At 40.4% G+C, this 18,294-nt stretch overlaps 1 protein-coding gene across 5 annotated transcripts in view; it reads right to left on the reverse strand.

Moving 5' to 3' along the window:
- The window catches only part of RHOBTB3 (Rho related BTB domain containing 3), a 32,576-nt gene that overhangs the window by 6,670 nt on the left and 7,612 nt on the right, over window positions 1–18,294 (reverse strand). For 4 of the 5 annotated variants that reach the window (XM_061479063.1, XM_061479065.1, XM_061479062.1 and 1 more), the window contains 6 exons: window positions 14,381–14,573; window positions 11,901–12,052; window positions 9,812–9,923; window positions 8,028–8,399; window positions 5,448–5,560; window positions 1,910–2,021 (listed from right to left, as the gene is read on the reverse strand). In XM_061479063.1, the coding sequence (XP_061335047.1) occupies window positions 1,910–2,021; window positions 5,448–5,560; window positions 8,028–8,399; window positions 9,812–9,923; window positions 11,901–12,052; window positions 14,381–14,573 (1,054 nt within the window). The remainder of the gene's footprint in view (window positions 1–1,909; window positions 2,022–5,447; window positions 5,561–8,027; window positions 8,400–9,811; window positions 9,924–11,900; window positions 12,053–14,380; window positions 14,574–18,294) is intronic. The other variant, XM_061479064.1, reaches the window with a different exon arrangement.

Genomic DNA, 18,294 nt, shown 5'->3' on the forward strand with positions numbered 1-18,294 from the left:
ATTAATTAGAGAAAAAGGCTTGGAAGACTTTTATCAAACATTAAGAACATCAGTTCACATTTTAGGAGTGGATAAGCACATTTTTTTTAACTACTTGTCAACCCAGGGCAGGGTTGGGGTTTTTTTTCTGCAAAATACATAGTGTTGGTATGGTTTAATCAAATTCCCACAAAGCCTTTCTCAGGAATGGGACACTGAGATGATTTTTGATGTCATTAAACTCAACATCAGCATTTTATTCTCATTTTCAAAGATCATTTTCGGGTTTTCTGCATATTAAACAGAGTATCTAGAATCTGCTTGCCCTCATGTCCCTATGCTTGAAGGACTAAGGCTTCATATTTGGCTCTGAGATTCAATTCCAGAAAAATGTCAGCCATGACACTGCAGCAAATTGGTTTTGCTGTCAAAATGGGAAAAGAAAATGGTTCCATTAGCATGGCTCCTGCCTGTGCCTTTGCCAAGGAGCACTTGGCATCTTTGTGAGCAGACCTATGGAACACCACCACCAAGCTTTGTAGTTTAATAGTCTCTTACAGACAAGTCAGCAGGGAAAGCCAGTCTCTGCTCCCTACACCTTTTTAATCCTGGCCACAATGAGGATTAGGTAATTAATTACCATCACCCCAAGACAAAACAACAAAACCCCAATAATTTAGATGTTTTTCACACTTGTAGGGTTAAGCAACAGGCAGGTCTAGCCTAGGCCCCTGCAAGACTGAAGGCTCCTTTCAGAAGGAATCACCTACCCTACAGAAGTTGCTTGTGACAGAAGCACAAAGATTGGTACGGGAGCATCTAGAAGGGTAGTAAAACACAGCAGGTGTTGATGGCACCTAGATTAGTAGGTCATCAAAATCCCAGAACATTTAGGTGCAGTTCTAGGGGTGCTTACTTTGGGGAAAGATGGGGTGTGAGTAAAGTCTAAGAAAGCACAGGAGGGGGATATAAGTCCCTGTCAGCTTCTAGAATGTACAAAAAGGCATGTCCACAGCCTGCACCAGCCTGAGACAGGCAGAGGGAAGGTGGTCAAGAATCAATAACCAGCTTCTGCAGTCTTTTCACAGAGGGCAACTAGTGTAGACGCGGCCACTGGAGTCCATAACTCTTCAAGGTTTGATGCTCGGCAGAAGGCTCAGGGTAGACCTTATTGCCATGTTCCAGTATTTAAACGGTGGCTACAAAGAAGATGGAGACTCCCTTTTTACAAGAAGTCTCATAGAAAAGATGAGGTGTAATGGGCACAAGTTACTCCTGAGGAGATTCTAACTGGACACAAGAGGAGAATTTTTCACAATGACAACAACTACCCACTGGAATAATCTCCCCGGGGAAGTTGTGGATTTCCCAATGGATGCTGTGGAGATTCGGCTGGACATCTAGTCTAGGTCATGCTTTGACAAAAAAAGGTTGGAACAGAGGATCTTTGAGGTCCCTTCCAACCTGGAATTCCAGAATTCTGTGATATCTCCTAGTGCTTGTACAGGTAGGAACGTGAGATAAGTAACTTAAATCAGCATCGCCTATGATGCAATCCCTGGTGTAGCCTTGTTACCTTGGTGCTATGTCATTGCAGGAGTCTTTCCTGAGACACACCCCTCATTTTGCCAAGCCTCCAAGGGATGCATGCCAATCAGAGAGGCACAAAGTCTACCATGTCAAGCAAAGGGCATTGGTACAGGCGCAGCAGTGACAAACCACACTGAGAGGGAAGACTACTGCAAAGCATCCATAGGGCAAGCGTTAATTCTAAGCAAAAGCTGCTCTCCACAGTGACAGCAAAGCAGATACACATTTCCTTAGTTCTTGTGCTACAGAAAATAGACACCTCTATTTCCCACTCTCCTGCAGTAATATAAATGCTGAAGGTGCAACGGAGCCAATGCCACCAGGAGTAGAGGTACCATACCTTGTATTTTGAAGATGACATCAGCTAGGACAGGTGTATTAAAGAACAGCCTGAGAGATGTATTATACAGCCGTTTCATCTGTTGAGATTTGCAGTCTTTTGTAGTGTTTAACTGCAAAATAAATTATTAATAAAACACTGTCATGTATAATTGTCCACAGAATAAAAGGTTACAAGACATCATTTATATGGGAAAACTAAATAACAACCTTTTGCTTTCTGCTTTATGTTCTTTTGCTAATGCTACTCAGCCATGCCCATGACATGTACATTCCTTTGCAGTCATGATTTATTTTATTTATTTATTTATTATTCCTTTGTCCCACAGTGCAGCAGCTCCAAGGCATCCCTGTCTCTTACAGTCACACTCCACCTCTCACCTTGGCACTGTATGACCTCCCCCACCCAGCACGTGTGGGCAGAGGTTTTTCTTACTTTGAAAATGGAATCTAAAGCTACCAAAAGAACATTGAAATCATACTGCTAGATTATGGTAAGTGAAATTCAGATGAGGTTGAATTTATGGTTAGAGTCTTACCTGATTTATTAATTAATTTTTAATCCTATCAAGAAAAATCACAATTTATTTATTTGCCTCTGAACAAAAAGTTTTAAGTGTAAATAAAAGTGCCCCAAAGGCATACAGCCTCCCACCCAATCCCTAAAGATAAGAACAACAACTCAGGCTTATGATCTTAAAAAGTTTTCAGGACTTTATATGTCCAACCTTACAAGGTTTTTAGCTGTGGACACTCAGGACTGGAAGGCTACAATCAAATAATCAGAAGCTTAAAACAGCTAAGTAACTTTCTGAGCTTCCTAATAGCTTATCTCAAGACAGTCTGAGACGATTTCCATTTTAAACTGACAAAAATACATTGTGCAAGTTCTACAGTAACAGGGAATGTATAAGCTCAACCAACAAATTGCTGTTAAAAGTAATTCTGTATTGTAATTTTTTATTAACATCAGAAAGTAACATAAATTGCATTATACTGTGAAATCATCTGCTGAATTAAATACATTGAGTTATAAACAGCTTTACACATAACTGTAAGGGAAACCAGTTCTCCTGACCTACTGCAGAAGCACAACTTTTGGCACATATTCAGGAAAGCAAAGCTTTCCTGGGCAGCCTCTATTACATGAGAATTAGCTCACATAATCATGTTGTTAGACAATGTGTAAAGCTGAATGTGAGTAATCCTTTTAGGATACCTATTTGTGTGCTTTTTACTGATTACATTAATTCAACTCTTGGTTGATATTCAAGGATCACCTGCTACAAGCTGAGGAGTGTTGCATCCCAACTAGAAGGAAGTGCAGCAGGAGGGGCAGGAGACCTCCTTGGGTGGATAAGGAGCTCCTGAGGAAAATTCAATTTGAAAAAGAGGCTTATAATAAGTGGAAGCAAGGACAGGTGGCATGGGAAGAGTAGAGGGATGTTGCCTGAGAAGCTAGGGACCAGGTTAGGAAAGCTAAGGCTCAATTAGAATTAAACTTAGCTAGAGGTATTAAAGATAACAGGAAGGGATTCTACAGGTACATAGCAAATAAAAACAGACTAGGGAGAATGTAGGGCCCCTCAGGAAGCTCTCGGGAGAACTGGCTACACAGGATTTGGAGAAGGCTGAGGTTCTGAATGACTTCTTTGACTCGGTCTTCACTGGCAAAAGCTCTGACCAAAACACCCAAGTCTTGGAAGGCAGATGGATGCAGGGACTGTGAGAATGAAGACCTTGCGCCCACTGTGGGAGAGGAACTGGTTTGAGACCATCTTAAAAACATGAACCTGCACAAGTCCATGGGTCCTGATGAGATCCATCCACGGGTCCTGAAGGAGCTGGGAAATGAACTTGCGAAGCCACTGGCCATCAGATTTGAGAAATCATGGTAGTCAGGTGAAGTTCCCGATGACTGGAAAAAGGGAAATATAACCCCCATTGTCAAGAAGGGGAAAATGGATGACCCAGGGACTTACAGACCAGTCAGTCTCACCTCTGTGCCTGGCAAAATCTTGGAGCAGATTCTCCTAGAAGGCATGCTAAGGCACATGAAAAGCAACAAGGTGCTTGGTGACAGCCAGCATGGCTTCACTAAGGGGAAATCCTGCCTGACCAATTTGGTGGCCTTCTATGATGGGGCTACAGAACTGATGGACAGGGGTAGAGCAGTTGATGTCATCTACCTGGACTTGTGCAAAGCGTTTGACACTGTCCCACACGACATCCTTGTCTCTAAATTGGAGAGACATCAATTTGATGGATGGACCACTCGGTGGATAAAGAACTGGCTGGATGGCTGCATGCAAAGAGTTGTGGTCAATGGCTCAATGTCCAGCTGGAGACTAGTAACGAGTGGTGAACCTCAGGGATCGGTGTTGGGACTGGTCTTGTTCAACATCTTCATCGCTGACATGGACAGTGGGATTGAGTGCACCCTCAGCAAGTTTGCCGATGACACCAAGCTGTGTGGTTTGGTTGATATGCTTGAGGGAAGGAATGCCATCCAGAGGGACCTTCACACACTTGTGAGGTGGGCTGATGCCAACCTCATGGAGTTTAACCATGCCAAGTGCAAGGTCCTACACCTGGGTGGGAGCAATCCCAGGCACAGCTACAGGCTGGGCAGAGAAGAGATTCAGAGCAGCCCTGCGGAGAAGGACTTGGGGGTGCTAGTCAGTGAGAAAATGAACATGGGCCGGCGGTGTGCGCTTGCAGCCCAGAAAGCCAACCGTATCCTGGGCTGCATCAAAAGGAGCATGACCAGCAGGTCGAAGGAGGTGATCCTGCCTTTTTACTCTGCTCTTGTGAGATCTCACCTGGAGTACTGTGTGCAGTTCTGGTGTCCTCAACATAAAAAGGACATGGAACTGTTGGAACAAGTCCAGAGAAGGGCCACGAGGATGATCAAGGGACTGGAGCACCTCCCCTATGAAGATAGGCTGAGAAAGTTGGGGCTGTTCAGCCTGGAGAAGAGAAGGCTGCGTGGAGACCTCATAGCAGCCTACCAGTATCTGAAGGGGGCCTATAGGGATGCTGGAGAGGGACTCTTCATTAGAGACTGTAGTGATATACAACAAGGGGTAATGGGTTAAAACTTAAACAGGGGAAGTGTGGATTGGATGTAAGAAGGAAATTCTTTCCTTTTAGGGTGGTGAGGCACTGGAATGGGTTGCCCAGGGAGGCTGTGAATGCTCCATCCCTGGCAGTGTTCAAGACCAGGTTGGACGAGGCCTTGGGTGATATGATTTAGCGTAAGGTGTCCCTGCCCACGGCAGGGGGATTGGAACTAGATGATCTTAAGGTTCTTTCAAAGCCTAACTATTCTATGATTCTATGATTCTATGTACATGACATCAGCATCCTTGTATTTCTATTTTGCACATGCCTCTCAATGACCCACAATGTAATAAAAGCTGCATAAGCTGAAGTAAGTTTAGAAGAAAGACTGGGAAGAAAATCTTACCTACAAAACAATTTCCCAAGAACTTAAGTGTAACTAATACTAACAGTTACCCCAAGACAGTTAGATGTACCTTCCTTGGGGTTTTCAGGATGCATTTAACTTTGCCAAGCACATTTTCAGTTTTTTCTGGATCCTTCACCTTTTTTTTTATATCCTCTTCTAGTCGTTCCCACTGGAAAGCACCTGTCACAAGACCAAACAGAGTTGGAATATAAATTAACAAGGCACAGGCCTTAGCAGGCAGAGAAAAAATTATATCAATGACAAACAGGTCCTGCAGAAACTATATTTTTTTGCACTTAAATCAGCTGGATCTTTGTACTTAGAAAGGGCCAGATGATTCTTGTACAATAAAACTTCAATGGGGTTTTTGACTAAAATGCAATCAAGTACAGACAAGGGCATCTCCCTTGCTTTCAAATTCTAATTCTGAATTCCTCCCAGTTCAATCTCTACACAATGCAGGTAGGCATTCAGGAAATAAAAACAGCAACAACAACAACACACTGCTTTGCAGGTGACCAAACCAGAAAAACTTCATGCAGTTATAGTATCAGTACCAGTAGCTAAAAACAGCATGAAGTTTGCTTTCAGAGTCAAAGCCATGATATGCCCTTAGGTATCTCAATATTAAAAATCTTCTAGGTGTTCTTCTAAATTTTTTTTTTAAATACTTATTCTTTAAGGTCCTTTCCAACCCAAAACATTCTATGATCCTAATAGATTTCTTGGAAAAATGAGAAGTACTGACTAGGGTTAAAGCAAGTGATTTATCCTTACACACTTTGCTGGAGAAAGTCTGAAAGGTGCCATGGGGCATTCTGATAACTTTCAGCTCTGATCCCCAGGGCCACGCAGCAAGGAAGAATCAGAGACAGATAAAGCTCAGGGTAAAGCACAAGTCAGCAGAGCCTTGAAGGCATTCTGCTGCAGAAAAGTCTGAAAGAGCATATACAGCATATGGCATCTGTAGCCCCATCAGCTCCTATATACACCAGATGGATGGTAAGTTTTCATGACCTCATGGTTAAGTCATGATACTGAAAAGATGAAAACACTTCGTCATGTCTGATCTCTTCTCAACCCTCAACTCGGGTGTCTTTGAGAAACCTCGTCGCCTCTCAAAAGCACCAAACAGTGCAATGGCTTTTGGCAACACCTTTCAGTTTGGGAGCTGTAGCTTACAGCACAGCTTCACCTATGACTGTACAAAATATCCTATACCATTAGTTGACATAAACAGAAGTAAAAAGTAAAATTAATGCACAAAAGGCAGCAGACACAAGTTGTAAATGGTAACAGATGAAGATACCACACTTAGATCTATCACTTGCTGAAATTTCAGGTTAAATTCCCTATTTATGTCATCAATCAATCAATAAATATTAAAATAAATAAAAAAATAAATCCATGCTGAAAAAATTCTGCTTATGTTCTTTATATTTGATACCGGTTTGGAAAGAACTGAAAGGGGTGTTTTCAATGTGCAAACTCTAATTGAAAACGGAAGGTGTCCCTTGTGTCTTCACAAGCCAGTGTTCATGTCTCAGCTACTAAGGCAGAAATACTTTCCATATGTCAGGCAGGTATCAGTATAGAGATATTGACTAAACTTCTTTATAGATGAATGTCTAACATGATAATTATTTGTACTTTATTTAATTCAAGTTAAAATTAGAATGCTTCATTAAAAACCACACTAATTCTTTCAACAATTATAAAATAAATATTCTTATGTAGTGACTACTTGAAAAATATTTTATAAAGAACAAAACAGTATCAGGTTCTTCCAGAAGGAAAACAGTAATTCTCTTTCACCTGGGGATTCCTAAGCTACATATCTAGAAAACTGTCAGTGCCATCTTAATAGCTAGCTGGCATGAGGTAGGTCAGGGCAATGACTGTACTGAGCTGGTAACAAAAACTCATGGAATGTATCGGAGCTTCATAACCTGCACTTCAACCAGTTATCAGAGATAATAACTATATAATCAGAAATAATAGCTAGACCAGGTTGCTCCAAGCCCTGTCCAACCTGGCCTTGAACACTGCCAGAGATAAGACAGCCACTGTTCCGGAGGTTTTTTTATCACTGCTTTCTCTTCAGGAGCACTGTAGCCAGAAAAGAAATCACTTGAGTTTAAATATCCCTGCACTCTCATCACTGCGTTTAAAACATGCAAACATTTTAAGTATTTTAAAAGCCTGGGATCGAAATTTTCTCAAGCTCCAGATTTTTTTGCCAAAGCTTTTGAATATTACTGATGTTATCTTATGGACTTTGTTCAGTAAATACTGTGCTTAAGTTATCTTCATTAGATCTGGAATGAAAGATAATATATTTTTTTATTAAATAAATAAAAATAATAAATAAAATTATAAATAAAATTGCATTTGTAATTATTATTGTATATATGTATATATACATATATATATGTATAAAATGTATATTACAGAATATATTTTTATAATATTTTTTTCATGCAGACCTTGTTTGTAATAATCACAAGGTTGGATTAATGGATACAGCATCAAGGAAGAACATCATCTTCCAACAGCAAAGGCATATTCCTTAGAGTGATGCAGATACTCCTTCACAAGATATCAGCCGCATGAGAAACAAGTAGCCAGACCCATTCCCAGTGAGTACCTGAATAGATGAAGTGGAGGATGTCTGGGAGACATGAGCAGAAGGCAGAGTCCTTCACCACCACCCTCAGCAGTGGGATGCAGGGTGGGATGCCGCGGGGCGCCAGCGGGAAGGCAGCCTCTGCTTCCACCGTGAAGAGGCTCTGCGCTGTCTGCATGATGGAGGTGTCACAGATGTCTGCAGGGCTCTTCACCTTAAAAAGCAGCATGAAGAGGTGGCTGACGGAGCAGAGGATGACCTTGTGAGCCTCTACCACCGTGCTGAAGTCCTCAGGGTAGAACGCCACATCTGCGCACTGGCAGCAGCAGAGCAGGTTGTGCAGGTCCGCGTCATAGTGCGAGGCTTCACCCTTCAAGATGGGCATTTTTTCTGCTTAAGATAAAGAGTGAGGCTGTAGAATTGAGGGAAATATTAACCACAGGATGACTCTATTTCCAGAGACCTGATCAAATGAAGGATAATTTTTGAAAGAAGTACTTGATAAGAAAATTTCTTATATGCTACTTGAGTCTCTCTAGTAAAATACGCTAAAATTTAAAATACCTAGCATAGTAAAACAAGAAATACAACAAATACTTAGTTCTGTGTCTCGCCTTTTACAAAACCTCTTTAGGCACTTATGTTTGAAAGAAACATTTGCCCATGAATCACAAACCTAAGGGATCTGAGCTTATTTCTAGAATATGTGAGAAGAGACAACTATGTGTTTAGAGATGACCACTTTCCAGTAATTATTTCACTGAATAAATGCATCAGATGCTCAGAAATCAAGCTTAGGAAACCATGTGCAGAAGCATACACTTCTCCCTTGCTTTTTTCACAGCAAATAAAATATTACTTGATGATATTGTAGAATAATAAAGAAAAATAAAAAAGAATAATAATAAATGATATAATGACTTTATCTTTTTTTCTGTAAAGCTTTTATGTAAAGATTTTAATATTCACCTTTGCATTATTTCATCAAATGCACCAGAAAACTACCCCTATGTCCTGGGTTCAGCAGTAGCAGTCATTTTTCTCCTCCTTGGTAGCTGGTGCAGTGCAGTGTTTTGACTTTCAGCCTGGGAACAGAGCTGATAACAATGATGTTTTGGTTTGGCCAAGGACTTTGTGAGCCTCATGCTCTGCCAGGGAGGAGGGGAAGCCAGGAGGAAGCAGAGACAGGACACCTGACCCAGACTGACCAAAGAGGTATTCCATACCACAGCACATCATGCCCAGGATGTAACTGGGAGTTACCCGAAAGGGCTGGGAGACTGCAGGGTTGGAGGAGGTATCGGTCAGAGCTTGGTCGGGCTGGGGGGGGCGAGTTAATCGGTCGGCTGGTGGTGAGGTGTTGTATTCTCTTCCCTTGTTATTTCCTTTACCATTGTTATTATTGGTGGTAGCAGTAGTGATCTGTGTTATACCTTAGTTACTAAACTGTTCTTAACCCGTGGGAGTTGCATTCTTTTTGATTCTCCTCTCCGTCCCTCCAGGAGCAGGGGGAGGGAAAGAAGGGGGGGAGTGAGTGAACGAGTTACCTGACTGGGTTTAAACCACGACACCCTATTATTTTAATCTAAAAGAAATTCCAAGTCCATTGCAATCTTACATACTGTTATACAATTCTCCCCAAGTTAATTAAACCATCAGTAAACGTTGATGCAACTATATCAACATAACTAGAATAGCTGATGATAGATAGCACAGCTCACAGTATAATGAATACAAGATGTTAATTGTGCAAAGAACATGACACACATAACAAATGATATTAGAGACCAGACATCAGCAAGCACCTGGCTGTTCAAGCTGAGGTGGTTGAACTCGATGACACTTCTGCGTCTTTTTCCTTCTCTTCATTTTTTCAGGTGACTTCTGATTCAAACTTTGGATCATAAAATATTCCAGCTAAAACATGAAATGTATTTTAAAAAATATCCTAGTTATTTAAGAGCAAGCTAGACATCAAACTAAGGAGAACGAGTGGGTATTGTATGCAGGACTGAAGCTACTGCCATTATGAACAGTCACCCAGAAGAGTCCCAATACTCCTTTACCAGAAGAAGGCACCACATGGGTGCGGAACTAGCACAATTTAAAACACTATTTATTCAAATTATGTTGGTTAATTCTTTTGTATTTAGTCTTCCCAGAAAAGACAGGCACAAAGACACTCAATTTATGAACTTCCATAGATGCTAACTGCAGAATTACACAAAAGAATAAGACTTGACAAAAGATGATCAGGTGGAAGAGATGGAAATAACAAAACCATATACAAGTTCTTCAGATTGCAACTAACAGCCACAACCATGCAATGCTACTGTGTCCTCTGAAAAAGTTACATTACAACAGGATCTTTGTGGGCAACGGGCTTCATAACTGCAATAAAAAGGTACTTGAGGGGAAACGATCCCTTTTACTGGAACAAAGAGGCACAAAGGGTGAGTCAGGTCAAGTTAATCAGAGAACCATAGAATAGTTAGGGTTGGAAAGGACCTTAAGATCATCTACTTCCAAACCCCCTGCCATAGGTGGGGACACCTCCCACTAAACCATGTCACCCAAGGCTCTGATCAACCTGGTCTTGAACACTGCCAGGGACAGAGCATTCACAACTTAATGCATGTTTCAAATGCTTTTATCACCCAAGCTATTACTGTAGCACATATAGTGCTTTCTAAAACCTTGAAAATTACTCTGGCCAGACCAGATGCTCAATGCATTTCTCATTTTTTTTTAATTGGGAATGAATGGATCCAATAAAAATGGGCTACTGTTGTGCCAGATATTCCAAGTTATGATTGAATCCCATGGAAAATACAGCATATGCATATACCAGCACAGAGTCTAGTCTTTACTGTTGTGAAAACCATGTGAAATTACTGTGCCAAGAAACCTGCATTTTTGTGTTCAAATCCAAATGGTTAAAAAATTAGGTTGAGCTTAAAACACTTCACAAAACCGAAAATTAAGTCTCAGTGTGAAAAAATTTTGTGAAGGCAAACAAATCTGAAAGACTGTATTCAGAACTGCTCAGTGGGCTTTCCTGCCTTCAGAGTGGAAGAAGAACAAGAAGCTCATTAGAGGTGGGATATTTTAAAAAGCCACTTGGCTTCTGCCTCGCTCAGCTTTGCTGCAGCTGACCGCAGGCTCTGCTCAGGATTGCAGACTGAGTAATGACTGTGAACTGAGCAACCACAAGAATACACTAGAAATGAGGCAATTAAACAGTCTTGCTGGTCTCACTTCAAAATAGAACAGTTGTGAGAGTTTAAGCAATTAAAATTAAAAACAACAGAATATTATGGAATAACTAAGGTTGGAAAGGGCCTGTGGAGGTCACCCACTCAATACAGAACTTGTCTTCAAAGTGGTATAGCGTTTTCGAGTGCCTTGTCCAGTTGGGTTTTCCATTATCCCATCCAGCAAGATAAAAGGACAGGAACAGAAAATTACTGCAGTGTGTATTATAAGTTTCCTAAATCTTTCTAGAAGGTAGTTAAAACCAGAGCAAGCTCTGTACTGCCAGTTCAGATAGAACCATGGAATGGTTTGTGTTGGAAGGGACCGTAAAGCTCACCCAGTTCCAACACACTACCACGGGGCAGGGACACTCTCCACTAGACCAGGTTGCTCCAAGCCCTGGCCAACTTGACCTTGAACACTGCCAGGGATGGGGCAGCCACAGCTTCTCTGGGCAACCTGTGCCAGGGCCTCAGCTCCCTCACAGGGAAGAACTTCTTCCTTAAATTTAATCTAAATCTCACATCAGTGGGAACTTGACCTCAGTGGGAAGGCTTGTGGTGTGCCTCCACTTCCTCTCTGAAGCCCTAACATTGGGGGGGTGCCATCCTGCTTTCAACCCAGTGGTTTCTCACTCACCACGCCTCCAAAATATTTCTGTATGTAGAAGTCATTGAGAGTGTGTAGCTCGAGGTAAGTGGCTCCTAGTTCCTTGGCAAGCTGAACTCCTTCAGCAGTGGTGACACATCTCCTTCTGTCCGATGTGCACAGTGGGCAGGTACAAGGCACTCCTAGGGAAAAAAGTGGCACAAACCAACCATATTTGTCAAATAATACAGAATGTTTAACTTCTTAACTGGAAAGATGCACTACTTAGAAAAGAACAAAGAGGGAAATGGAAACAGCCGTTTTATATTAAGAAATCTCTAAATATGGGGGAAAAAAAAACCAAACCCAACTTCTTATTAATCAGTTCAAAATATTACTGGTTCTGCAAAGCTCATTGTAAATAACATTAGTGTTATTTTACATTTGGTTTTGCCAAGGCTGAAAAGCCAAGCAGGACTTCCAGAAACCAGGACTGACTTAAGGCCTGGCTACCCTTCTATGCACAGGTGTTGTACTAGCCTGCTGGTGTTACCAATCACTATTGCCACCTTTAAACTTGTTCAATTACTGTGGCCTGCCCATGCAGGAAATACCTACAGTAACAGAAAGGGAAATTTTGCTGTCTCTTATGTACATACTGTGGAATATGGTTCAATTACATATCGTTTAACATAAACTTTTTTTTAATCTAAAATAGGTAGTTTTAAGATTATACCAGTTAACTGATAAAAAACTGTTAGCCACCTTAGTTCAACTTTGCTTAATGCCATGGATGCGTTTTCAAATGTGCTGTGCATGCTCTTCATTAATTTCCTCTGCTCAGACCTATGGGTAACATGAAATAACAGTTTATTTGTTTTTTTTTTTTATTTCTTTTAGCAGCATGGTTTGGTACTACAGAGGATTAAGATCTTAGTACTTTGAATGAGCAACCTGCTGTGTTCACAAATACCTTCACAAATAGAAACAAAAGGGTTCTGTGTGCCCACAGCAGTTCACTCCAGCAGATCCCAAAGCGAAATGGTAACTGGAAAGCCTGACTTCTCCCACAGTCACATTATTTTGAGAGGAAGGCAGAAAAAAATTAGTGGAAAAGTAAAATGCCAGTAGCAGAGTCATTCAGACTGGTGGTAGACTGTGCTTAAATAAAAAGTGTAATAAAAGGCGTTGGAAAGACAAACATTATTTTAGCAAGACCTTGTCTTTAGAATGGCAGTTTTACTACCCCTGTATAAAACAAAGCATAAAAACATTTGAATGTTATGAGTGAACTACTAAAGGGGACAAAATAAAGATGTAATTGTTAAGAGATCTTTAACAGTTCTTTCTCAATTGCTGAGTAAACATATATATTATAAGCAGACCCTGGAAAACCAAGAATTACATTCACAGACAACACATTTCATATAGCTAAATATTCATTTGTACATTAAAACAAAAGGTCTACATCTGCATCCATCATGTCTCTCATTCATAGCAGTAAAGACGCTCAGAAACACTTGTTTTAGTCAAACTCATCAAGTAGAAGACAACCAACAGGATCAAATTTTGTATTCATGGCTTAGTTAAAAAAAAGAGAAATCAGGATCCACGAGTAAAAAGACCATATGAAAATCAACAAAAGAACAATGCAAACCATTTGGAAACACGGAGTAAAATCTGCATGTTTGTTCTATTGGTATTTGTGGTATTGTTTCTGAATTTTATTTCCCTGTTGTAAACAGACAGGAGTTACTAATGTTTACCCAAACTGTGAACATGTTCTCAGCAGCCTTGCCTGTGTCAGCTGCTTGTAAATCCATTTAGCCCTTACACAGTTGTGTAATGGTGATTTTCATATTGATTAAACAGAAATACAATAAAAACTTTAAATATTAAGTGTACAATTGATTTGAATTGTTCTCATAGCAGACTACTGCTCAGCCTGGACAGGGCATTGTGTGAGATCATAAGCTATGCCACAGCTATACCATATCTATACCACAGCTACTCTGCCATAAGAGGTCAACTCTGTTGATGAAGCAGCATACAGCACTTCGTGGTACCCAAAGGGTATCCATTCATCTAACAACATCCCTGAGAATTTTGAGGCTTTTCCCACTCCAGTGGTTGCAAACTGATGGACTTAATCTCATTCAATGGAAATAATTGATACCTGAGACATAACAGTAGAGAACTTGTAACCATAGGGTTCATCTCATGCACCCAAATGTATGCTGCTTCATCCAAGGGACTAGGTTTAATTTCTGTGTGTGATGTCTCCACAAGTAGAGTCATTGCAGAGGTCAAAGCAGGACAGTATGCCCTTCATCACCTGGGTTAAGCATAATATTCTTTCCAATACACCAGTCTATGGAACCATAATACATGTACATAGTGCTGTCATCCTGACAAAGTGGATTTTTCCAAGTAATTGCAACTTGGAAAAACAACCGGCTTCTGCTGAAATTACAGCATAACTAAATTCCAAGTCAGATTTTAACTATTACTCCAGGAGACTGGATACATACCGTTTTTTCTTGCACCAATAGCAGAAATTATTACTGGAACTGAGCAGTGGTTTAATGTTTTTTTTATCATTGGGATGTAATTGTCCTTTAGTTCTTGAAATGAAGTCTTATCATTGACAGAGTATTTAATTACAACAATATCAGCTCCTCCAATGAGACTGCGGGAGGTATACCAGTCACTGTCAAATATATCCTAAACAGAAAAAACATTGATCAAGAATTTTCTCTCTATAAAGGAAAGGTGAAATTCATTCAGTGCTCTTAATGCAAAACCTTACAGAAGTATTTTTAACAGATAACTTCATCTCTTATTTGAAGACATGCAACAAAGAGCAGAATTCATGCTTTGTAATTTCCTTGCCTGGAGAACAAGCTGTTCATTACAATGAACAATATATCTCTCTTATGAATTCAGGAATTCTTCAGGAAGAAGAAAAAATAGGGTTTATCCAGGAATATACTTAGCAGGGAAAAAAAACAACTTTACTGTTTAATTACTTAACTTCTAAATGTTTTTATTAAGGAAATAAAAGCTGCTTCAGTGGTAGAGGTTTGCAGCAATTAATACAAAACCATTATTTACAACATTTTATTGAAAGAACTATGTCACATAGCTATGAACTTTTAATACAAGTTTCATCAATTGGGTGTGACTTTTTATCTGCCTCACAAGGATTGTATGCAATTAATAAGACAAAAGTTTAAGGGAAAAAATGAATACAAACAAAAAAAAATAATACAGAATATTTAGTTTCTCCATGCTGGCAGACAGAAAGCATGCCTACTGCCCTACAGTTTCCTTCTAGCTGCTGTCTTCAAGCACAGCCCAAGTTTGCACATGCTCATCTCTGTGAGTAAAGCGATAACCAGCATTATCACCAGCAAAGTCTAGGGCACAGGTGCACAAATATGCAAGAACTCCACCACAAGTTCAAGCCTTAATAATAAAAAAATGTTTATAAAAACTTCTTACAGAATGTAACATGCATTTTTTACATGTAGTCATTCGTTTGTACATGGTTTGTAGCACACTTAACAACAGAGAGAATTCTCCAGGGCATTATGACACCATTTCCTGTTACAAAACAGCAAGATTTGGGAAAGATTTCTAAGTTAATAGAAATCTGGCTCTGTTCATATGTGTTAATATGAACACAGCCACGCCCAAGGAAAGAACCAACTCTGACTCTTCTGAGTAGCTTCAGCATAAATCTAGTCCTGACTGACAGCTGAGGACAGAACCGCCAGACACCAAAGTTCCTGGGGCTGTGGCTCCATCCTGACAGCAGCCCCACCAGCAGCAGAAGAGAGGACTGATTCACATGCAGCCATGCACTCTGCTCTAGCCCCAGACCTTAGCCTGATTCTTGAAGCAGAACACTGTTCAGTATCAGCCTGAAAATCCTCCATGCCCTAACCTGAACCAGCGGCAGCTCTAGTGCTCTTCTTCTTGGTGAGAATCTCAACAGAGTATGTTGAAGAAGACTTTTTTGTCTGCATGTGCCTGCTCATGCATATAACAAAACAGTGGCTTGAGAAGTCAATACCATATAGCAAAATAATCTGATAATAAAGGGTTTGTTACTTTTTTTCCCCGAGTGAAAATAATACTAATAAGAAAGCCATTACATTTTAGGAGGGAAAAAAAAAGGACAACAAAAAGAAAATATGGCCATTACCTCATACAATTTCTCTACCCTTCTTACACTTTGCCCAACTTGCCATATTTCCATCTCTGCGGGTGTGGGGAGAACTAGCAAAATCATTACTGAAAACAGCCAAACAGATGTGCAAATACACCTCTTTGTTTAAATATTAGAGAAAATAAATCCTATGGAAACGTGGCGCAGGCTACAACAGCTTCCCAGACACGCATAGCTGCATGTTGCAGCAGGTTTGTGGAGGTCTATGCTTTCAGCCACTGCCCCATGCCACAACTGCATTGTGTGTTCATCTACCAAGAAGGATTTTAACAAAGTTTATGAAGCTCTGGTGGGGATGGACTCCACCTTCCTGGGGTACAGGCCAGCCCTGATTACATCAAGAAGTGAAAAATGCAGAATGTGCCAAACCAACATTTCATGACACCCCCTTTCTGTCACTGTTGCGCGGTTTCCCTCTGCTCTCACATATGTGATTTAACACTCTCAAGAGCCCATTCTTTAACATGAATGTGACATTTAAAAACACAGAGGAGACCTGTTTCCAGACACCTTGTGGTAATTATTTTTACTTCACATCAAGCGTAGCACTGAGTGCTCAGATTGCTGTCCTGTGCTGGGAAAATCCTCCCAAAACATCTCTGACAGCAAAGGGTTATTTACCCAAAGCATCACTGACACAGAGCACTTGGATCCTTCTTGACTATGTCTTTAAGGGAAGCTTTCATGCAAAAGTGAAACAGGGAATTTCTTCATACAGTGAACAGCAGCTCAGATTCAGGAATAACCTTAAATCTGTCTATGAAATTCATGTAGCAGCTACTCCTCATCATGCATCCTGCTCTTGCCACGGTCCACTTCCCAAGACAGCCATTGGCAAAAGGAAAAAGTAACTACAGCTACAGTTGTTATAATATGACCTTATTAATTATAGTTATACTTCTGCCTTTAAGCCTCTCAGGACTTATTTGAAAAAAAAAACTTCATTCTTTCCTTGCATGTCTCCAATATACATGTCTCACAATATATTCTTGCTGTTAGTAAGCCATACTTCTCAAGTATTAACATTGAAAATACAGCCTTCAGTTTGCCTACAAAATCGCATGACCCCTCAAGAGGACAATACATGCTTTGTTCAAAATAATTTATGAATGCCTTTGTGGAATTGCAGTGAAATCCAGAGCACAAGTGCCCTTGCAATGCCCACACTCTGTCTAAAAGCTGCTCGCAAATGTCCCCATGTCCACCTAGTCTCTGGGGGGGCAAGGAAGCCCCAGACCATTTACCTGGGTTTTCCCAGGATCCAAGAGAGCTGCACTGGGAATACTGAAAAGCTCGTATCTCTCAAGCATCCATTTACAGATCCGTTTGCCATTAACAGACCCATTCTCCATTACCACAGCCTTCTTTCTAGCGATGCTTTCCACACCACATACCAGAGTCTTCCCCATTTTTTTCAAGGTTTCACCGCAATTTCTAACCAGTCAGGTCCGCATCATTCCATAACTCCCCTGAATTTACTTAGCTAAGTAAGACGCAGCATAGAAGGCCCTACCTTCTTCAAAAATAAAATTCAGACCATAACCCTGGAATGCTGCTTCTGTTTTTCCACTTAAAAGCTTTCCAAAACAGCTTTAACTGGTTGAGCTGACACACATCCCCTTCACCCCCCAAGAAATAAATAAATAAAAGCTAGCATTGTCCTTTATTATCCTCTCATAAATTTAATGACTTCACAGAAAGCAATAATAAAGAACACAGTAGGGAAAATAACTTATCAGGATATATCCCTTGTATAAACTTCCAACTTCAGATGGCCAAGCTTAAAAATGAGACAGGAAGACATATTAAAAATTTAAAAGTTTCAAGCTATGGTTTTGTATTGAAGCAGTAATTAATGTTGATTTCTAAAAACAATAAATAAAATTAAAAAGCGGATCAGATTCCTTTATCTTCAAAAATAATAAGGGCCATCCAGTCTAGCCAGCACAAGGAGCGCAAGAATGCTGAGGCAGGAAAAAGCCAGGTAACTACACTGTGGATGTGCATAAGAATGCTCACAGGGTTGAAGGGCTATAACACTCCTGTATCCTTATAGTATTGCCCCATGTGAGAGGGGAAAGAACAGGAGAGTTAACTCAGGTAGGTGAGACTCACAGTGAAGTTTTAATTCTGCCACTTATTTTCCAGCATCATAATTAAATTAATCAAAATACAAATCAGAGCTCCTGTTTCATCCTTTATTCTGTAGCT

Source organism: Pezoporus flaviventris, unplaced genomic scaffold, assembly GCF_033815535.1.
Source record: "Pezoporus flaviventris isolate CSIRO_AGI_PZ_B2104156 unplaced genomic scaffold, CSIRO_AGI_Pfla_v1 ptg000141l, whole genome shotgun sequence".
Lineage (NCBI taxonomy): Eukaryota > Metazoa > Chordata > Aves > Psittaciformes > Psittacidae > Pezoporus > Pezoporus flaviventris.